At 53.0% G+C, this 22,250-nt stretch overlaps 2 protein-coding genes and 1 long non-coding RNA gene across 4 annotated transcripts; 1 reads left to right on the plus strand and 2 right to left on the minus strand.

Moving 5' to 3' along the window:
* Nucleotides 1–1,422: 1,422 nt before the first annotated feature.
* On the minus strand, nucleotides 1,423–2,728 carry LOC309852463. Its single transcript, XR_014305216.1, has 3 exons — nucleotides 2,655–2,728; nucleotides 2,106–2,246; nucleotides 1,423–1,596 (listed from the first exon to the last, which is right to left on the minus strand). It is a non-coding gene; the product is annotated as an uncharacterized lncRNA (long non-coding RNA).
* Nucleotides 2,604–7,512, plus strand: LOC309852462 (galectin-7-like). 2 transcript variants are annotated; one of them, XM_082709125.1, is made up of 4 exons: nucleotides 2,604–2,667; nucleotides 5,891–5,979; nucleotides 6,705–6,906; nucleotides 7,330–7,512. In XM_082709125.1, exons 1-4 carry the CDS (start codon nucleotides 2,629–2,631, stop codon nucleotides 7,441–7,443), a joined length of 444 nt encoding a protein of 147 aa, XP_082565251.1. In that variant the 5' UTR covers nucleotides 2,604–2,628; the 3' UTR covers nucleotides 7,444–7,512. The 2 variants fall into 2 exon arrangements, with proteins under 2 accessions (XP_082565251.1, XP_082565252.1); XM_082709126.1 differs by lacking the exon at nucleotides 2,604–2,667 and adding an exon at nucleotides 5,365–5,502.
* Nucleotides 7,513–12,587: 5,075 nt separating this feature from the next.
* LGALS4 (galectin 4) lies at nucleotides 12,588–22,243 on the minus strand. The gene is made up of 9 exons (XM_082709157.1): nucleotides 20,882–22,243; nucleotides 20,490–20,578; nucleotides 18,430–18,634; nucleotides 15,654–15,788; nucleotides 13,991–14,017; nucleotides 13,629–13,658; nucleotides 13,255–13,343; nucleotides 12,947–13,112; nucleotides 12,588–12,859 (listed from the first exon to the last, which is right to left on the minus strand). Exons 1-9 carry the CDS (start codon nucleotides 21,068–21,070, stop codon nucleotides 12,713–12,715), a joined length of 1,077 nt encoding a protein of 358 aa, XP_082565283.1. The 5' UTR covers nucleotides 21,071–22,243; the 3' UTR covers nucleotides 12,588–12,712.
* Nucleotides 22,244–22,250: the final 7 nt, after the last annotated feature.

Consider the following 22,250-nt stretch of genomic DNA (forward strand, 5'->3'; position numbering starts at 1 on the left):
TCTCTCTCTGCCTGCTGCTCTGCTTACTTGTGATCTCTCTCTGTCAAATAAATAAAACCTTAAAAAGAATTTTTTTCCAATGTTGAAATACAAGAATATAAAGTTACCATGTTACCTTTTTTCTTTTTTTGGAAGGCAGACACTTAACCGACTGAGCCAGCCAGGCGCACACCAACTTTTTTTAAGGATATGGTTCAAAGCGCAAGTTATCCTGTAGCTGTCCCCAACCCCCATCCGGCTCTAGAACTCCCGGCATCCCGCAAACCCGAAACTGGGCACCCACAAGACACTCACTCCCCATCCCCACAGCACCTGGTGCACCCCCCTACCCCGCCTTCTGATTTCTGTCTCATGAACTTGACTACTCCGCAGACCAGGTGGGCGCTTTAACCTCCCACTTGATTCCTGATAACAGGCAAGAGAAAGTCCCTCCTCAGAGATACTGGCCGTGATCCAGCGGGAGAGTCACGTTCTTATCGTCACCTTGAGACCTAGAGAATTCTATGCCAACGGGCCCTGGGAAAGTAATTCTTCTCTTCCTTTACCCGCCCCACAGAGCAGATTAAGTACTTCTGCACAATTAGCTCGCTGTCTAACTTAATATAAAAGCACGGAAGAACTTAATATAAAAGCACGGTGGGGGCACCTGGGTGGCTCAGGTCATGTTCTCAGGGTCCTGGGATCGAGCCTTGCATCGGGCTCTCTGCTCAGCCGGGAGCCTGCTTCCTCCTCTCTCTCTCTCTCTCTGCCTGCCTCTCTGCCTACTTGTGATCTCTCTCTCTCTCGTCAAATAAATAAAATCTTTAAAAAAAAAAAAAAAAGCACAGAGGTTGGCCATTTCTTTGAGGCTTCTGTTTCCTAAGCGGGACTCGCGGGTCCTGAACAACTCACCTAACCACGTGTGGGTTTCCCCCGTCCACCTGATACCTCAGTTCGGCTGTTGCACCCGGAGGAAGGCAGAGGCCCGGTGTTGCCGGCCCTGCAATGTATACACCTATGTCTGGAGTCCTGCGGCCCCCACCTTGGGCCCCAGACAAGGCGCGGGAGCCAGGACACTGCCCTCATCTTGGTTCCTGCGGACCAGTGCCTTTCTGTACCAAAGAAGGTTGCAGAAATGGCTGTCTCCAGGGCTCAAACAAGGCGTGCCAGGGACAGCTTCCTGTGTCGGTGAAGGAGGACGCATTCACGGACCCGGGGTGCAGACGCAGGTCCAGGTCGTCGTGAGGGACGCCCACAGGCGGGTCTACAACAGTGTGAGCCCTGCACCACAATAATGGAGCCATGAGTTGGCTCTGACTTGCCCTGACGTACTCTGGCCTACCCCGACGTACTCTGACGTACCCCGACGTAGCCCGATGTATTCTGTCGTACCCTGACGTACTCTGACATACCCTGTGAAAAATACCACCGACCTCAGGACCATTTATAAAACCAATTATAAGAAATAAATTTATTGGGGGTGGGTCAGTTGCTGGTCTGCCTTCGGCTCAGGTCATGATCCCAGAGTCCTGGGATCCAGCCACCCCACCCTTGGGCTCCCTGCTCGGTTGGGAGCCTTCTTCTCTCCCTCTGCTGATCACCCTCCTTGTGCTCTCTCTGTATCCAATAAATAAAATCTTTAAAAATTTTTTTAAATTTCTCATGGTTCTGGAGCCTGGAAAGTCCATGATCAAGTACATTGACCAGTATATTAGGTGTCTGGTGAGAACCAGCTTCTTGGTTCATAGATGGTTTTCTTCTGGCTATGTCCTCATATGGCTGAGGGGGGAAGGAGCTCTCTGGGGTCCTTTTGCAAGAACACCAAAGCCCTCATGAGGGCTCGGCCTTCAAGACATCATCCTTACAAAGGCCCCAATTCCAAATACCATCCCACTGGTGATGGGGTTTCAGCCTAGGAATGCAGGAGGGGGGCAGACACACAGTCTACAGCAGATGTGAAGGATGAAATGACAGGATTTGGTGAAGATGATGACATTGGCAGAATTTCCAAGCGCTTCCCACAAAAATGCTAATGACAAAGGACAAATGGGTGACATTCTGGTGGGGAACCCTGGAACCTGCCACTGGGGAATGTGCCACTAGGGACATGATCCAAGTCAATTCACCTGCCAGAAGACATGGGGCGGTGGAGGACAGCTAGACAGGATATACGCGGGGTCACTTTTGTGGGTCTTCTGTGGAAAGTGCCTAACTGGAATCTAGTGACCAGGATACATTGACCTCCAACCTTCCCAAGCGTCATGATGCTGAAAAGACAAAGGGAGACAAGGGAGCCAATCCAGATGCCATGAAGAGACCTGACACCAAATCAACACCAGGTTCTAAATTTCTACCCCCACCTGCACACCCAGGTCCTGCGGACCACCCTCTTCTGAGCACGGTCCTCACCAGCTCCCTCTGCCACCAGCATGGAGCAGAAGCCCCTCCCCCCACTACCGCCACCCCAGCTCCCCACCCACCAGAGGCAGCACCTGCTGCCCCACTGGATGGCTGGAGGACCCAATCCATCAGCTAAGGAAATGAAAGGAAGGAAAGGAGGGAGGAGAGACACAAGAAGAGGAGAAAGAAGAACCAGTGATTTCCACCTCAGGCTCGGACATGTACAACAATTACTAACCATCCGGAAGAATGCACTTGAGAGTGGAAAAACTTACCACTGAACCCATGGTAAAATCCCATGTGCAGCTTAGAGTACTGGACACAGTTTATCAATGGAAGGAAACAGGACAGAAACTGCCTCCCTTCGTAGGGAGGGGCGGGTGAAATTTACTCCGTGTGTAAATACCACCTGAGGCTTGGGCTGATTTCCGGGCTTAAGAAATAGACTATCAAGGTGTTCTTTTCCTTGTTGGAATGTTCCATTCCAAACCCAAAGCAGCCCTGTGTGATCTTCCCCGTGAACAAGCCAAAGCCCCCAACCAGCTGGCACTAGCAGAGCCGGGGACCCTCCATGCCCACGGCGGGCACAGTGAGCTCCTTTTTGTGCACCCCGACTTCTGTCCCGAAGGAGCGTGAGTTCAGCCCACTCAGCCTGCTGGCCACCCCTTTAGTTCCCCAGCCTGCCAGCTGAACTGGGCAGGTGGAGGGGGGCTGGCTGTCTCTGGGGCTCGAGGAGTCTCAATGGGGCTGGTGGGTGCTCCCATCTACACGTTTGTCAAAAGTCATCATCATTCTGTGACACCTGGCAGATTGTAGGACAGCAGAGTGTAGCTCAGGAAAAAGGAAGAGTATTGGGAAATTACACATTCGGTACTCCTTGGAAATGAAAAAAAAAAAAAAAATTCCAGAAGATACTCCAGAACTGATATGAAGAATATGGATGCCGGAGAATAGGGGCCGGCAAGGTTGCACATCTCTGAGTTCTGAGAAAGGAGCCGGTGATCACGGTGATAAGAGATCGAATGCCAACATTTAGCCAAACAGCAAAGTCGCGTTGGGACTTGCAGGCTGGCAGCGTATGAAGCAATATCCAGCCAGAGAAAGAGCTCAGGAGAAGGCTGAGTCGCTGGCACCAGAAGCCCCAGAGAAGGAGACCGAGAGAGTGGACACCCCACCCTGGCCATCATTCTGGGACCCGATCAGGGGCTGGGTCTCGAGCCTCAGGCCCCCTGTGCCCTCTTCTGGAAGTCCTGATGCCCAGTCCTGGGCCACATCCAGGCCTCCGGCCGAGCCCCCTCCCCACCCACCCTAACTGTGTGGCCTAGGATGAGAAGCTGCCCCTCTCCAGGCCTCAGTGTTCTGCTCTGCAAAATGGGGGTGCTTCTGCCATCCCCACCAGGCCCAACACAATTGCCCAGCCTCACTCTCTGAGGCCTTGGCTCCCAGACTGTGCCCCCACCTGGCTGCCTCATGTGATGTGAGTCTGGGAAGCCTGGGGGGGCAGTCAGGTGGTGGATCAGGTTCTGAGTCTGGTTGTCTCCACCCAAACTTTCCATTCTGTCCTCTGCCCCAGGGTTCTTCCCCCTGTGGGGTGGGGCAGGAGTGGGGGATGGGAGTGGGGTGGTGCACATGGGGGGAGGGCTGCTGGGCTGCTAGGAGGGGTTTCTGTATAGCTGCCTCACCCTGCCTCTTCCCTGCCTCCCAGAAGCATCTTTCAGCATTCTCCCTCTGCCCTCCCCCCATGTCCTATCCTGGATTCCTCTTCTGGAGTCTTGGGCTGTGGGACCTGGGAGGAAGAAGGCTCCATGGTGTTCTCCTCCAGCTGGGTGTGGGTGTGGGTGCCCTGTGCTCCCTAGACCTGAGTGCTAGCTGGGAGAGTGGCAGCAGTTCGGGGAGATGCAACACTACAGAGATAGATAGGTAGATAGATAGATAGATAGATAGATAGATAGACGGATTGATTCATTTGTTCATTTATTCATTCATTAACTTATTTGAGCAGGGAGGGCTGTGGGAGAGAGCGAATCTTAAGCAGGTTCTGGCCAGTCACGAGTCCTATACTGGGCTCGATCTCACCACCCTGAGATCATGACCTGAGTGAAATCAGTAGTTGAGACACTGAACCGACTGAGCCACCCAGGCGTCACAAGACAGAGCTTTAGAGGCTAGAGGCAGAGAGGGACACCTGGGAGAGAGTATGGGAACCAGAGGGCCCAGGAGGGGGACTAGGGCACTGACTCATGGGACGGAAAATGCCAGACACAAAATGCCCAAGAGGAGGAAAGGCAGAGCCGCAGTGGCTACACGGTAGCACCCACCCTGCACCTTTGGGCAAAGGACCTCCCCTCCCTGAGCCTCAGTGTCCATGGTGGTAGAATGAAGATGACTGTCACCCCCAGAACCTGGGCTTCAGCTGAGAATACAAGCAGGTCCCTTGTGCACAGGATTGCCCTGAGGCCTCTGAAATGGCACAGGGGCTTTTTCATTCCTTCTCTCCCCTGCATTCACAGAGCCCTTCCTATGTGCCAGGCACCTCTCTAGGCCTGAGGGTCGCAACGCCGCTCATCAGGTGAACCCGGGGCCCCTCAGAGCCCCTCTCTCAGGGATGTGGTTGAGGCCAGGATCAGGGGCCCAAATGGGCATGTCCCTGTCAGGGCTGCAGCCTCAGCCCTGGGCACCAGGTCCCAGCCTGGGAGGAGGGCCCGGAAACCCAGCCCCCAGCGGGGCCTCTCAGGGCCAAGTCTCCCAAGACAAAATGGGCAAAACACTCTTTTCTTGCTGCCAAGCAGCAGGAAGACAGGACTAGATGAGTGATGGCTCACCCAGTCCCCTCTGTTTCCCTATTTCCTTAGGAGCTGTCTTTATCATTATTAGCTGAAAGGAGAGGGGGCAGCGCAACTGGGAACCCTCGGGAATGGAGGGAAAGCAGGAGCTCCAGAAAGAAGGTTCTGGGCCAGGTGGCCCCAGGGCTAGGGTCTGTGCCAGGTGTGGGTGGTGGGTGTGGAAATGGGGAGGGGGTGAGTCAGCTTGGCCTGCCACGCCCCACTTTTATTTAAGGACCCAGCAGCCATCCCCACCAGCGCCATTGTCTGCCCCACTGTCCCAGCCATGGCAGGGAGTTCTGTGAGTGCCTCGGGGCCTTGAGGCTGGGGGTCTTGGACTCAAGGCTGTTCGGGAATAGGGGAGGGGCTGGGCCCGCCTGAGGTCTCCTGTTTGAAAGGAGAAAGGGGGTGTTGGGGTGTGCTACGAGGTGTCTGGGCTGTGGCTCTTGGGTTGACCCAACCCAACCCAATGTTCCCATCTACTCTTGGATTCTCTCTGTTCTGTGGATTCTCTGTGCTTCTGTCCCCACCTCTGCCTGGCTCTGCCTCTCTCTCTCGTTTCTCTCTGTGGTCTTTCTTCTCAGTGATTCTGCTGGTGTGGGTCCTGACCGTTTTCTCCCTGGGGCTGACCCATCTGTCTCTGTCATGTGCGTCCCTGGTTCTCTTGGACCCCCCCGCTGGTCCTGCAGAACGTGCCCCACAAGACCTCGCTTCCTGAGGGCATCCGAGTGGGAACTGTTATGAGGATCCGTGGTGTCATCCCAGAAAAGGCTGGCAGGTGAGACCCCAGGCCCACGTGGTGAGGGTGAGACAAGCTGACCTCTTTCCAGTCCAGAGTCAAGGGAGCCAGAGCCACCTCTGTCCACCAGGGTCTCGGAATCCGCAGGGCGTCACTGACTTTCTGGAATCTCATGTCTTCAATGCTTTATCCCATGGCTGTGTACAAGCTGGGGTGCCAATGTGTCCTGGGAATCTGGGGGATCCAAGGTAGTCTCAGGGTTCCTCCCTGTAGTCCTGTGACTCCCAGTCTGAGTCCCCAGGAACTCTGTGAACATGTCCTGTGATCTGGAGGTGCCCTGAGCATCTGGGAAACCCAAGCCGTCCTGGTTCAGTAACTGTGGGATTTCTGGGAATCTATGGTGCCAGGAATAATGGGGTCTGTGGTGTTGTTCCTAGCCCTTAAGAATGGGGAGCACCCTGGCCATTGGCACCATGATTCATGGCAACTCTTAGAAGCTTTGGAAATGAGGGGGACCTTAGCTATAGCACTGTGATCTTCGTGTAAGTGGATGTGTGTCCAGGGTCCCCACAAGTTTTTGGATGCCCTGAAATTGGTTGTAGCCACCAGTCCACAGTCCTCCTTCTGTGGTTTTAAATTCTCAGTTCTCAGTAAATTTGTATGTCCTGCCCCCGAGAGTCCAGTCCATCGGTTCTTGATCTTCATTTGGTGGTTCTAGGCCTCTGACGGTATATCTCTCACCGCCCCCCACCCGCAACTACCAGGTTCTATGTGAACCTGCTGTGCAGCGAGGCCCCAGGGAGTGAGGCCGCCCTCCATTTCAATCCCCGCCTGGATCAATCCACGGTGGTCTTCAACACCCTGGAGCAGGGCACCTGGGGCCAAGAGGAGCGCGGCTCAGGCATTCCCTTCCAGCACGGGCAGCCTTTCGAAGTGTTCCTTATTGCCACGGAAGAAGGCTTCAAGGTGGGTCCCCGCTACTCACGGGCGTGGAAGCCAGGGAGGCTACTGGTGGAGGCGACAGAGTTGTGGCCATGGGGAGCCACGGGCAGTTTTCCGCGTCCCTCTTCTTCCCCTGGTGCATCCCCACTAGTGTCAGCAGTCCGGGGTGCGGCAGCGACAAGGACCAGCGCGCAGGAGCCAAGTGCTCAGAGGGCGGGTGTCCCCTAGGCGGGCAGCGGGGCCCCGGTTTTCTCCCCGACAGGGCGAGACCAAGGCTCTGGAGCAGGGGCAAGGCTGGGTCGAGAGACAGGCCGAGAAACACGCGCCCGCGGGCCGGTCCCCGCTGCCAGTGGGCGCGGCAGGCACACGGCGCGGGTGGGTGTCGGAAGGGACCCCCGCCCCCTCAGGCGGCCTCGGGCACTCCAGCGCCACCCCGCGTCCCCGCAGGCGGTGGTCGGCGACTCGGAGTACCACCACTTCCGCTACCGGATCCCGCCGGCGCGCGTGCGCCTCTTGGAGGTGGGCGGGGACCTGCAGCTGGATTCCGTGAAGATCTTCTGAGACCGCCCCACCCCGAGGGGCTGGGGGCGCTGGGGTTCGGGAATGGCAAATAAAGTTTCGGCCCACGTCGGTGCGCCTGCTCCGTGTCTGTGTCTCCTGCGTCCAGACGCGGAAAGCAGGTTCAGAGAGGGGAAGACTCTATGGGTCCCACAGCGATTCCGCGCCGAGGCGGGGTGCGGGACCCGCTGTGGGGGGCCGGTGTGTGGCTGGTCGGGCTCTGGAGGGTCGCGATCGGGTGGGGCTATGTCTGAGGTCGTCTTCCAGCCGCGCTGGGCAGAGCAGCCCAGGGCAGTGCGGGTGGGGGGACCTGATGGGGTTCGGAGCGGGCGCAAGCTCCGCCTGGCCTCCCGTCTGCGGAGCAACGGGGCTCGGTGTGCGTGCATCTGCACACAGGGGTTGCGAGTCTCCGCACGCCTGGTCCCATGAAGAGCCCGAGCTGGCGGCTACGCGGCCTGGACCTGTGTGGGTGCGGGGAGCCGGCTGGCGCGGGGTGGGGCCGCACAGCGCACCGGGCGTCGCCGGCTTACCAGCTGTCCCAGAGTCGGGACTGGACCCCGCCGGTGCGCCCCGGGGCAGACGCGCACTGAAGCGGCATCTCCCCGCGGAGCGGACAGGGGACAGGACGATCGGGCTTCTGGTTCCCCGCTGCGGGCATGCGCCCCATTCCCACACTTCTTCCACCTGGGCTCCTGAACCGCGCCGGCCGCGGGCCACGGACTCCCTGCCCGAGTAGCAACTGGGTGGGGTCGGGGTAGTTTGCGTCCTCACACAGTCGCCCAGTTGCCCCCGCCGCTAGGTGGTGGTTTTCTAGTCGTTGGGCTGTCTGGGTCTCCACTCTGCTGAGGCCTTGCCCCTCGCTCCGGCCTAGCATACTGCGTTCCAGCGCGGGATGTTGGCCTAGGGTTCCGAGCTCGGGACAGTCCGGAGCCCGCGCCAAGGGTGACAGGCCTCCCACTTCCTGGCCTGCTCGGTCCGTGCTGTCTTCACAAGTGTTGTTCTCACAAGCATATGCGCAGTTAAGTTCAGACTGCTCCCGACCTCACATGAAGCAGAGGATAGATAGAGTCTGAGCCTTTTAAGGACCCATTTTCTGCCCCTCAAGATCCTTTGGGGGTAAATCACCCCACTATCGAGCCCTTGAGACCTTAACCCTGGGTGGCCTGCGTAAGGAAGGGTCCCCTCTCGCAGTTGCAGAGCGACGAAATCTGAATTCCCTAGTTCCCTGGGGCTCATTGTTGAATGACTTAGTATTTATTTTTATTGACATGTCAAGTACTTGTAATTAACAAAAATTCCTGACTCTTCTGCGAAGGCCCACTTAGGTATGTGAATAAAATCAATTTCAAAAAAAAAAAGCACAAAAATCTGTGTAGAGATAACACATATGTGTGGAACAAATTTCAAACGTATACAGTGGAAAAAGAGAGCAGTCATTGGCACTTTAAAGGTGGTGGGGGTCCTTGGATTAGATGGTGTGATCCATCCCTCTTCAGTTTCAAAAAATTTTTATTTTATGAAACTTCAACAGATTTTTTTTTTTTTTTAAGTAGGCTCCACTACTGTTGTGGAGCCCAATGCTGTTTTGAACTCAGAGCCCTATCAAGACCCGAGCTGAAATAAAAAATCAGTTGCATAACCCACTGAGCCACCCAGGCACCCTACCACTGGTTTTTTTTTTTTTTTTTTTTTTTTTGACACATTGGCCATCTAGAAGGCTATTGTTTAATTTCCACATATTTGTAGATTTCCTAATTTTTTTTAATGGTTGGTTTCCAACTCAATTCCATTAAGGTTGGAGAATATACTTGGTTTGATTTCAATTTGTGTAAATTTATTATGACTTATTTTATGGCCTTATTTTATGATCTAGTGTGGAGAATTTTCCAAATGTACTTGACAATAGTGTGTGTTCTGCTTTTGTTAGGTGGAAAGTTACCTGGTAGTTCAGACTGGTTGATCACGTCTATGTCTTTTCCATCCTTACGAATTTCTTTCTGGTTGTTCTGTCAATTAGAGAGAGGGGTGTTGCAACTTGTAATTGTTCAGTGGTCTATTTGTCATGTATTTGGGGGTCTGTCATTAGTATACATTTTTATTTGATACATATATTTGCCATATATGTATGTGTGTATATATCTGATGTGTTGTCCCTTTTATCACTATGAAATGTCCTCTTTGTCTCTAGTACAATTTCTTCAAGCAGGCTCCTTGCCCAATATGGGGCTTGAACTCATGACCCTGAGATCAAGAGTTACATGCGCTACTCACTGAGCCAGTCAGGCACGCCTCTAGCTCAATTTATTATTTTTATTTTTTAAAAAATATTATTTATTTATTTGATAGAGAGAGTGCCAGTCCATATTTGAGCTAAAAGAGAGGCAGTGGGGGAGGGAGAGGGAGAGAGCATCTGAAGCCGACTCCAAGCTGAGGACCCTCCATGGTGACCTATCTTTTCTCATTCTTTTACTTTCAACTTATTGGTGTCAAAGATCTAAAGTGTGTCTTTTGGGGCGCCTGGATGGCTCAATCATTAAGCATCTGCCTTCAGTTCCATCAAGATCCCAGAGTCCTGGGATCGAGCCTTGCATCAGGCTCCCTGCTTGCTGCGAAGCGTGCTTCCTCCTTTCCCACTCCCCCCGCTTATGTTCCCTCTCTCACTATGCCTTTCTCTGTCAAATAAATAAATAAAATCTTCTTTAAAATTAAAAAAAATAAAGTGTGTCTTTTATAGACAACATTTACTGGATCTTGTTCTCTAATTTAGTCTGACAGTACGTTACTAATGGATTGCTTCATAATCAATTACCCCATAACTTAGCACTGTAACATTTTAATGATCTTACACAGTTTCTGAAGTTAGGATCCAGGAGTGGCTTTCACAGGTGGTTGTGGCTCTGATTTTTCCACAGAGTTATGTTCAAACTGTCTGTGGAGTTACAGTCATAGAAGGAAGCTTTTGAGGATGCCTGGGTGGCTCAGCTGCTTAAGGATCTGCCTTTGGCTTAGGTCACCATCCTAAGGTCCTGGAATTGAGTCCTGTGTTGGGCTCTCTCCTTAGTGAGGAGTCTGCTTCCCTTTCTGCCTGTCACTCCCCCTCTCTTCCTCTGTCAAATAAATAAAATCTGAAAAAAAGAAAGAGAGAAAGGAAGAAAGAGAAAGGAAGAAAGAAAATTTCATAAACTCTGGCTGTGGCCAAACCCATTGCCCAGCTGAGTAGGGCTCCCAGGCTAAGAATAGGTTGTCCATTTTTAAATAGCTAAAAATAATAAAAAGGAGAATATTTCCTCACACTAAAAATTTTATGGAATTCAAATCTCAATGTCCATAACTCGGGTTTGTGTGTGTGTGTGTGTTCTTAAGATTTTATTTATTTATTTGACAGACAGAGATCACAAGTAGGCAGAGAGAGAGGCAGAGAGAGAGAGGAGGAAGCAGTCTCCCCGCTGAGCAGAGAGCCTGATGCAAGGCTTGATCCCAGGACCCTGGGATCATGACCTGAGCCAAAGGCAGAGGCTTTAACCCAGTGAGCCACCCAGGCGCCCCTATAACTCAGGTTTTATGGGAACACAGCCAGGCTCTTGCATTTCCATCCTGCCTACCGGCTGGTTTTGTCCTTAGTCAGTGGAGTTCAGCAGCTGTGGCAGGTACCAGATAATCCCCAGTGCCTAACATACTCACCAGGGGACCACTACAGAAAAGGTTTGCAACCTCTGGGCTGAAGGCTTGACTTGGAACAGAGCAGCCTCTTCTGGGAAGGTGCGCACCCCCCCCCCCCCCCCACACACACACAGGGCTGCTGGCAACAGTTTCCAGTTTCTGGTCATATGGGCGATTGCATGTGGAACAGACTGTTCAAGGAGTGCCTGACTCCTCCTAGAGGAGTGATCCAGGAGTGAGAGGAGTGGAAGGGTCTCTTAGAACCTAGCTTTCTGCCATATTCTCAGTCACACACACACCAGCCCAGGTTGGGAGGGGAGTTCAGAAGGGTGTGAATACCATTAGAGGCCACTTCCAGGCTGACCATGACAGCAGTCTATGCCTTTTGATTGGAAGGCTTATTTCATTTACACTTGATGTAATCATTGATAAAATTGCCTTTCTGGCTACCTTGTTTGCTATTTGTTTTTACTTTCTGTTAATTCTTCACTACCTTTTTTTTCTTTTTTTAAGATGTTATTTATTTATTTGAGAGAGAAACAGGGAGAGAGAGCATGAGAGGCAAGAAGGAGAGAGGGAGAAGCAGACTCCCCAGAGAGCTGGGAGCCTGATGCAGGACTCGATTCCAGGACTCTGGGACCATGACCTGAGCCAAAGGCAGTTGCTTAACCAACTGAGCCACCCAGGCGCACTTCACCACCACCTTTTGTGCTAAATAATTTTAACGAATTGTTCAAATTCCTCTACTAATTTTTTTTAGCAGCATTTTTTGAAAGCTGTTTTTTAAAAAATATTTTATTTACTTATTTGACAGACAGAGATTACAATCAGGCAGAGAGAGAGGAGGAAGCAGGCTCCCTGCCGAGCAGAGAGCCCGATGTGGGGCTTGATCCCAGGATCCTGGGATCATGACCTGAGCTGAAGGCAGAGGCCCCAACCCACTGAGCCACCCAGGTGCCCCTGAAAGCTGTTTTTTAAGTAGTCATTCTAGGAATTACAATATACATCTTATCAAATCAACTTTATTTATTTTTAAGATTTTATTTATTTATTTTTAAGATATTTATTTATTTATTTATTTGACAGCCAGATAACACAAGTAGGCAGAGAGGCAGGCAGAGAGAGAGGAGGGGAAGCAGGCTCCCTGCCAAGCAAAGAGCCCGATGCGGGACTTGATCCCAGGACCCTGGGATCATGTTTTGAGCTGAAGGCAGAGGCTTTAACCCACTGAGCCACCCAGGCGCCCACGGATGTTCATTTTTTAACAATTTTTTATATTGTAGATTAAAAAAAAATTTTAAGTAATCTCTACACCCGATGTGGGGCTCAAATTCACAACCATGACATCAAGGGTTGCATGCTCCACCAACCGAGCTGGCCAGGTGCCCCTGGTTGGATGTTTAGACAGATGGATGTTTGGAAAGACTGATGGATGTTGAGATGGATGAACAGACGGTGTATGATTGAATCAAGGAAGCAAGGAACAGTGAGGGAGGTGAATGGAGTCATGGACTCCATGAGACACCCACAGGCATTTTATTAGGGGTTTAGAAGGGAGTCCTGTGGGATCTTTTCCTCTGTGTTCCCAGGGGTTATGGCCCCAGGGAATAGATCAGACTTGGACATAGGACAAGGTGATGTCACCCTTGATCTCCAGCACATCCACATTCTGGAAGGCCAAAAGGCGATGGGAAAAGTCAAAGAGGTGCTGGCCATTGGCATAAACCTTGAAACGATCCAGGCCACAGCGGATGGACAGCTGCAGGGAGAAGGCAGGCTTGAGGCTGGGGCCAGGGCAGAAGCTTTGGAGGGAAGGGGGGTGGTAGGAAGGGGACCCCAGACTCACATCAAAGAATTGCCCAGGACCAAAGGGGTTGTAGGAGATCTTCTTGTCCTCCGAACCCCAGGAACCATTCAGATAGCTGTTCCGAACCACGAGACCCTCAGTCAGGCGAGGGTTAATGTGCAGAGCCAGGTCCCCTGAGGATCCCACCATGAAGTTGATGACAAAGCTGAAGGCAGAGAGGGAAGGAGACAGGAGTCAGATGGGGGCCAGTGCCTGATTCTCTGAGAGAGAAGGGGACCGTGGTCCCGACTCCTGGGTCTGAGGGAGGAAGGGGACTGAGGATTCCCACCACAGTCTAGATTGTATACCTCTTGCCCATGGGGGGTATGGAACCCTTGATTATGATGGTTCTTCGGGCTGTAAGCCCTCCTTGCAAGTTCTTCCTAAATGGCACAGGCTGTGGGAGGAGACCATGAGGTCCTATCATCTCTCAGATCACCAGAAGCCAGGCAGGGACAGATTTACAGAGAGGGGTGTCCACTCCCAGGAAGTGTCCCCAGCCCCCATCCCCTCTCCACTCTGGCCACCAACTCCATGCCTCTCCTACCTCCCAATCCAACACCCTCTGTCCACTCGATTTCCCATGCTCTCGGGGCCACCAGGGGTCAGGGCCCCCTACCCACCACCTGCTTGCCCACAAACTGCCCACCACAGAGGCCGAAACTCCCACAGGACACTTTACCGGGTTGAAGATTGGCGGTCCTTCCATGGTCTGTGAAGTGAGGAAGGGGAGAGATTATTCTATGACGTTCCACAAATATTTACGGCCCACTGACTACATGCAGGCATGTCTCTGGGTACTGGATGGGTACGACTGACACCCCTCTACTTCTCTCCACCCGCCCCCCCGCAAATGGCCCCACAACCTTCCCACTTATAGGCAGCTGACTTGGCTGTTGGTGGGTATATCCAGGACCCTACACAGACAGATGGAAGGCAAGAATGGTGAAGGGGACTGGGGGTCCTTCAGCTGCCCCAAGACCTCCTCACGTCACCAAACCCCCACCAAGAGGAGAAACCCACTGCCCATCAGCAGGTACTTACTGGGTACGCTGGAGTTCCCATGGGTTTCTGTGGACACAGAGGCAATGTGTGAAGGGAGGCTGGCTATGAGGGAGACCCCTGACTGGGGCCAGAAGGGTGTCAAGGATGTCTGCCCAGGGCAGCCCCACCACCCCCCTCCGAGGGAACTCTGGGGTCAAAGAGGAGCACCAGGTGGCTTATGAATGGAGAGGAACTTGCTGTGCTTAGGGAACTCCAGTGAGCAGGGACACTCACTTTGGCCCTTTAGGGCAGACCTGGTAAATTCTATTTGCCTCCCTTATCCCGCTTTGTCCTGCCCAGGAGCCCTCATCCGCCTCAGCCTGGAAGCTTCCACTAAGCGTAGGCTCCTCAGAACGTCTTCCCAGCCCACACCACTGATACCCCCCATTCACCTCACCCCTGGGCAGGATTTGCCCTTCACTCTCGGTGCCCGGCGATGGGGCGGTGAGGAGTCCTGCTTCTCCCAGGTCCGCCTCAGGCTCTCTCAGTGTGCATGTGTCTCTGTTTCTGTTTCTCTGCCTCTCCCTGTCTCTGTCTCTCTCTCGGTCTCAAGATGGTGAGACCATCATGACAGGTGTGGGCCGGAAACCACCCTCCCCATAACATATATCCACTTGTTCTCTCTGTTCCCTCCTCTTTTCAATGAACTCCTTTTTGCCTTGGCTTCCATTTTAAGTCAGCGATTCCAAAGGGACTTCCCAAATAGCCTTGTCGTTTTTCTTGTTCAAATGTGTGGATGAGGGATGACAGTAAAATGAACACCCGGAGGCCCATGGCCACCTCACAGGTGAAGACATTTTCGTCGTACCCTCATCAGGGGGCAGAAGGATCCCCCCAACCCCCCTGGCACAGAACCTCCCCCCCTCCCCCGCCTGCATTTAATCCGTGGCTCTGTCACTTCCCAGCTCCGTGACTGTAGCCAGTTATTGAAGTTGTCTGTGCCTCAGTTCCCACATCTGTCCAGTGGGCCTGAGGATCATCGGAGCGTGGAGGTTGGGGAGCCTTACAGGTCAGGGAGTGCAGCGCCCCCACTCTGAAGGCCATGGTGGGAGTTTGGAGTTTGGGCTTCTCTGAGGGCTCTGTGGCTGTTTTGGTGGCCTTTTGTTCACAGTGGCCCTGGGAGTGGGGTTTCTAGGTGGCCAGATGTGTTTCTGCTCTTGGTCATTCCAGGGGAGTGTAGGCTGGTCCCAAGCCTCGACAGCAGTTGCTGTTGTGTGCCTTTCTCTGGAAGGCTCTTCCCGCGGGTGTGGACCAGCAGCTCACTGCCACTGGAAGTGAGATTCTCCGTGACTAGCCCTGTTAGGCAGCTGCTTGTGAACTTAACGGCAGGCAGTTCCTGTGGCTTTTGTCCCTTATCTTGGCTTTGTGACTCAGCTTCCGTGCTTCCTCCTCCTCCAGGAAGCCCTTCCCTTGCACTCTTTCAAACCTCCAGTCTGTCCCCAGACCGATCCCCCGCCTCCATCCGCCCACCGCCCCAGCCCTAACCATGTGCAGCCGAGGCCATCTGGTGAATAGTCTTTCCAGTGGATGGAGTAGGGCGCCTGTGTGGTCTGTGGCCCAGCCAGCAAAGGGGCCAGCACAGAGCAGGAGTTCTGGACACAGAGGAACGTGGGACTGGATTAAGGAAGGAAGCCTGTGCGTAAGAGAGGGAGCCATCACGCACCTGGCCTGGGGGCGGGTTGCCGCCAATGAAGTTGATGGATTGAAGCTCCAGGTCCCCATCCACCTGCAGGTGCGTGACCATCTGTAGAGGGAGCCGGTGCCCAAACTGGTAGAAGGGATTTCCATTTACCACCACCTGGAGGGCAGGGGTAAGGTCAGAGTCAGCAGCCATGACTTTGGCAAGGCAGACACAGGAGGCAGGGAACAGCGATCATTTTCACTTGCACTTTGGTCTTGGAGGGGACCTGGGGAGACACAGAGTCGGGAATCCTGGAGTCCACAGGTGAGAGGCCAAGCCAGGGTCAAAAGTCAGCTCACAGATGGGCGGACGGAAGGAACAGAAAATTTAGTCAGGGTAGCAGTTGGGAGAGGATCAAGTCGGAGTCCTGGTTTTGGCACCAAATGAGTTTGAGCTAAGTCCAGCTCTGACATGTGGGCTGTGTGACCTCAGGGAAGTCACTTCACTTCCCTGGGCCTCTGTTTCCCCACCTGTAACATGGAGGCCAGCTCTGGGATTGCTGGGAACATTAAAACCCAGGTAGGCATGTCGAAGGTGTTCTGGAAATCCTCTTTATTTTATTTTTTTAAAGATTTATTTATTCGACAGAGAGAGCTCTCAAGTAGGCAGAGAGGCAGGCAGAGAGAGAGAGAGGGGAAAGCAGGCTTCCGACGCAGGGCTCAATCCCAGGACCCTGAGACCATGACCTGAGCCGAAGGCAGAGATTCAACCCACTGAGCCACCCAGGCGCCCCTGGAAATCCTCTTTAGAGCCTTGCCTAATCATATCTTTTTTTTTTTTTTTAAAGATTTTATTTACTTATGTGCGCGAAAGAGAGAGAGAAGGAGGGAGTGAGAGAAAGCATGGGTGGGGCAGAGGAGAGGGAGAAGCAGAAGCAGGGAGTGCATGTGGGGCTTGATCCCAAGACGCTGGGATTACGATCTGAGCTAAAGGCTGACGCTTAACCAACTGAGCCACCCAGACACCTCTCAGCTCACGTCTCAATCTCAGAGTTTTTCAAGCCCCATCTGGACTCCACGGCGGGTGTGGAGCCTACTTCAGAAAGTAAAATAAAATTAATAATAATAATAATAATAATAAAGACACAGAAACAGATTCAAGCAGGGAGAAGTCAGGATAAAGGCCAACCCTGGGGACAAGGGGACTGGAAGGGACAGGAAAGGGCTTCTGGGGCTGGAAGGCTCTTGTTTCTAGACTTAGATGCTGGTTCCAGGGGTGTGTTCTCTGTGCAAAGAACCAGCGAGCTGGGTACACATGGCCTACACTCTTCTGTACCCTGGTCACACTTCAATCACACATTAAAAAAATGCTTGCAGGGGTGCCTGGGTGGTTCAGTGGGTTAAGCCTCTGGCTTCGGCTCAGGTCGTGGTCTCAGGGTCCTGGGATTGAGCCCCGCATCCGGCTATCTGCTCAGCGGGAAGCCTGCTTCCCCCTCTCTCTCTGTCTGCCTCTCTGCCCACTTGTGATCTCTCTGTCAAATAAATAAAATCTTTTTTTAAAAAAGTGCTTGCAGAACAGTAATTGATCACAACATTGAGCCTTATCTGCAGCCGGATTCCCAGTGTAGAAAGCAACAAATATTAAAGTATTTATGAGATGACCGGACTGCTGACTGGATATGGGGACGCTGAGGAAGAACGCTCAGTGGTTTAAAGATTTTTATTTATTTACTTATTTGACAGAGAGAGAGAGATCAGAAGTAGGCAGAGAGGCAGAGTGGGAAGCAGGCTCCCCGCTGAGCAGAGAGCCCAATGCCAGGCTTGATCCCAGGACCCTCAGATCATGACCTGAGCCAAAGGCAGAGATGTATCCCACTGAGCCAGGCGCCCCAAGAATGCTCAGTGTTTTCTGTGTGGTAATGACATCATGACGGTGCTCCTGAAAAGCGAGAGATTTATCAATAACCTGATATGATATCTTGGGATTTGCTCTTAAATCCTCTGAGAGGGGAAATGTGAGGCAGGATGACAGTAGAGGGACAGGGAGTTCATGACCACCGGAGCTGGCCAACGAGATCAGGGGGTGGCTGTCCCCTCGCTTCCTTCTGTTTGTGTTCAGAGTTTGCCAGAAGAAATAACAAAAATGGGGACACCTGGGTGGCTCAGTCCATTAAGCATCAGCCTTGGGCTCAGATCATGAACCCGGGGCTGGTAGGATGGAGTCCCTCACGGGGCTCCTTGCTCGGCAGGGCATCTGCTTCTCCCTCTATTCCTCCTCCCATTCTCTCTCTCTGTCAAATAAATAAAATAAAATTAAAAGAAAAGAAAAAAATAGCAAAAACAGGGGCACCTGGATGACTGACTAAGGTCAGGATCCCAGGGTCATGGGTTTCAGTCCGGCATCGGGCTCCTTGCTCAGCGGGGATCCTGCTTCTCCCTCTGCCCCTCCCTGCAGCTCACACGGCTCGCTCTCTCTCTCAAATAAATAAACTCTTTTTAAAAAACAGCAAAAATACGCATTTTGCAAAAACACGGAGGAACAAGGTGAGACCCATGAAACGTTAGAAGGCGGTCTGCCGTGGACGAAAAGGAATGAGAAACAAGAGGAAAAATAATTTTTTTAAAGGAGAAAAATGTTTTAATAGGCAGGAAAGAAGAAAAAGAAAAAAGTGAGTTAGGAAAGGGAAGAAGGGAGGGGAGAGGAGCCGGGAAGAAGGGAGCCTGAGAGAGGCAGGGAGGGGTGGCAGGAGGAGGAGGAGGGGCAGGTGGAAGAAGAGGAGGGAGGAGGGAGGAGGGGAGCCCCCATCCCAAGCTCGGACCTTGTAGTGCTCCGCCAGGACCATGAACACCAGCTCGAAGGCGGCGCCCTTGCGGAAGGGCATGCTCCTTTTCTTCTCCTCGCTGCCCCACTTGCCGCCCTGCTGCGAGTTGAAGACCACCTTGTCCCAGCCATCAAAGCGGGGATTGAAGTGCAAGGCAATGTCTGCTCCCGCGTGCGGCCCTGCCACGAAGTTCACGGAGAACCTGGCGGGACAGGAAGGGCTATGCCCCTGGCCCCATCTGCCTGCCCATGGGGCCCTCCTCCGGAAGCCCTCTCTGCTCTGTGGTGTTCCAAGGTCCCTGAACAGGTCTCTGAACTGGGCAGGAGCGGGGGTGGGAGGACCAGGAAAATAGGGGCAACACACGTAGGCCCTGTTGATGCTAGAGAGGAGGGGGTGGGCTGGGCTCCTGAAGTCTGGGAGGCATATTTCTTCTGCAACACTTTCCCTCTCTCCCTTTCCTTATCAGGCCACTGCCCCTCAGCCTCTCCCAACTTGACAACTGGGACTCCTGCATTTCCCTATTCACCATGAGCCAGACGGGGTCCTAGGAACCCTACAGGTATCTGGTCAGGTCACTCTGCTGCCACCCTGCCCCACAGGCCACTCCCCACTTGTAGCTAGAGGGGCCTAAGGAACAGCCAAATCTGAGCACCACCCATGCCTCCCCTCAGGCCAGCAACCCTGAAGTTATTCTAACTGGGCAAATATATACCTACCTCAGGGCCTTTGCACTGGCTGTTCTTGCTACCAGCCTCTACTCCCAGACTCCTTCCCCTCCCTCCCCTGGGTCTTTGCTGAAGTGTTTGCTTCCCAGAGAGGCTTTCCCCCGTCTACCTTATTTATTTATTTTAAAAAGATTTTATTTATTATTTATTTGACAGAGATCATGAGTAGGCGGGGGGTGGGGTGGGGTGGGGATGCAGGCTCCCCGCTGAGCAGAAAGCCAGATGCGGGGCTCCATCCCAGGACCCTGACCAGAGCCAAAGGCAGAGGCTCAACGCACTGAGCCACCCAGTCACCCCCGGTCTACCCTATTTAAAGGGACAGTGCTATACCCCTATCTCCCCTGCATCCATTCCCCATCTCCTTGCCCTATTTATTTGTCTCCATAGCACTTAGCACCACCGGACCCTGTCTATTTGATTTTTATCTTTCATCTCTCCTCTCTACTAGGTTGTCAACTCCATGTGGGCAGAGAGCTTTGCCCTGGTGACTGCTCTGTCCCCAGGGGCTGGGCACAAAGTGGGCCCTAAGTAAGCAAAAAAAACAATGAATAAAGAAATGGCAGTGCCAGAGGAAGCCTGGGTGGCTCAGTCCGTTAAGTGTAAGCCTGTGGCTCAGATCGTGATTCCGGGGTTCTGGGATTGGGCCCTGCATCAGGCTCCCTGTTCCACAGGGAGTCTGCTTCTCCTTCTCCCACTGCCCCACCCCGCTGCTTGTGCTCTCTCTCACTATCTTTCTCTCTCAAATAAATAAATAAAATCTTAAAAAAAAAAAAAAAGAAAGCAAGAAAAAAGAAAACAAAACAAAAACCCCAACAGTGCCTTGAGGTCAGTTCAATTGTCATCACCACCTTAAGGCCATAAAAAAAAAAATTGCTAAGACTTCATTTTAATGCTTACTTTCCAGTTCTACATGTTTTACACATTGAATCCCTGAAATAGTGCCATCTTACATACGGGAAAAGAAAGCACAGAGAGGTTTTCCCACTCACGCAATTGCAGTCACACAACTGGACGTCTCTGAGCTCTGATCTGAATTCGTGCTATCACACCCATCATTTCCAATCTGACGTTCCAACTCTTGGGCTGCTTCTGGTGGTGCTCTCCCTGACCGCCCTTCCCCCCACACCCCCACTCCCCAGGCTCCCCTGCTCCTGGTCACCAAGCCCTGGATGTCCCAGGCTCAGGCTGGTCTTTGGCCACTAGATACAGTGGCCCAGAGCTGCCGTCCCCAGTAGGGTGGAGGAAGGGAAGAAGGCCTCTTGCATTAGGGATGGGAGCCCCTCTTTGTGGCCCACTGCCCCCTGCCTTATCTGGATGGGGGGAACGCCTTACCTCTTCATGTGCTCGCCGGCCACTCCTTGGATGTACACAGACATTCCCACACTGAGACCGCCTGGGATGGGCTTGTTGTAGGGCAGAGTCTGTGAAAAGGGACTGGTGAGCCTTTCCCCCTCATTGAGAAGCCCCCAACTCTTATTATCAAGGGAGAAGACGTCGGGGTGAAGGGTCAGCTTGAAGATGAAGACGGCCAAGAGTCAGGGATGCACATAAATAGCCTGAGGGTCAGGTTGGCTGCAAATCAGGCTTCAGGGTGAGTATTGGCTAAGTCAGACCCCAGGGTGGGGGTGGGGCTTCTTAGGATCAGGGTGAGAGTAAATTGGTGTGTGAGGTTCAGGGTGGAGCTATGCTGGGACCCATGGTTGGGTCCTGGGTCACCATCTTACCGGATTGTAAGTGGGCTGGTAGCCAGGTGCAGGGACATAGGCCATCTTGAGAGGCTGGGCTGGTGGCTCGTCCCGGAAGAGATGCAGCAGTGGGCAATGTCGGCAGATAGCAGGTGGTGGGTGGCTCTTATACCTGAGGGAAAGGGAGTGGCTGGCAGGGCAGGGTCCATGGGTTCCTCTTCTGGGCATCCGAGGCGCACATTTTTTTCTAGGGCAGCCGCTTGTGTCCTTTCTGTTGTTAGCCTCCCTGGCCACCAGCTAGAACCCAGATCCTCTCAGCTAGGCTGGGAGGTGGGGGCGGCTGGGGGGAGGGGGCTACACTTTAGGTCTTTCTGCAAAGGAAAGTGCTAGTGAACTTTGGCCCTGCCAGGGCCTTATCAGAGCCCATAAAATCCTGCCCAGGCCTTTGTTAACAGAGGGAGGGTACGACCAGGGGGGCTGGGCAGGGCAAGGCTGCAGGAGTGGCCCATGACAGATGGGCAAAGGAAGGAAGTGAAAGCGGGGAGGGACGGGTGCTCTGGACAGCCCTAGGAACTGGGAAAGGGACTACACTTATTGCATGCCCACTACATGCCCAATCCATGTACATTAGATTGTAGGTATCGTGGTTTAGGTCATAATTTCTAGAGCCAGAGGTTCTGGGTTCAAATCTTGCCTTGACCGCCTCCTGACTGTTCCGTCTTGGCTCAGTACCTTAGCCTCAATTTCCCCATTTGCCCTTCTGAAAAATGGGGATTCTAGTAGTATCAACGTCATAGAAGCCTGGAAAGGAATCACTAAGATAATAAATGCACAGAACAGGACTTGGCATACAGAAGGCACTAAATTAATCCTTGGCCTCTTGCACGCATTCCAAACATAAACCCAGGAGGTTCGGATTATATATGGACATGAAAACCTGAAGACATGAGGCAGGGGTGACTGGCTGGCTCGGCTGGTAGAACACGTAAACCCTTAATCTCAGGGTGGTGAGTTCAAGCCCCACCTTGAGCCTGGAGCCTACTTAAAAAAGAAATGAGGCAGTTGGCCCAAGACTGGGTAGCAGCGGAACTCCAGCCAGACTCGGGCGTCAGCTCCCACCAGGCTGTGCAATGAGTGGGTGCCAGGCAGGGTGAACACCGCCCTCACGCCTGGAGCAGGCAGGGAAACCATCTGGAGCCTTCTGGCCGGAAGGCAGCTGCCAGACTTTTTATAGGCCCTGGCCCGTCCACCGCCAGCGCTGAATGGGCATCACCTGCACGGCTCCCGTGCTCATTGGTCAAATCTCCATCCCCAACCTTCTGCGCAGCTGCGGTCCTGGGACACCCCCAGGGACGTCGCAGCTCCTTTCTACCTCTGCTCTTTTCAATGAAGACACCAGCTTTGTTAA

This window comes from Mustela nivalis (genome assembly GCF_964662115.1).
Source record: "Mustela nivalis genome assembly, chromosome: 18".
NCBI lineage: Eukaryota > Metazoa > Chordata > Mammalia > Carnivora > Mustelidae > Mustela > Mustela nivalis.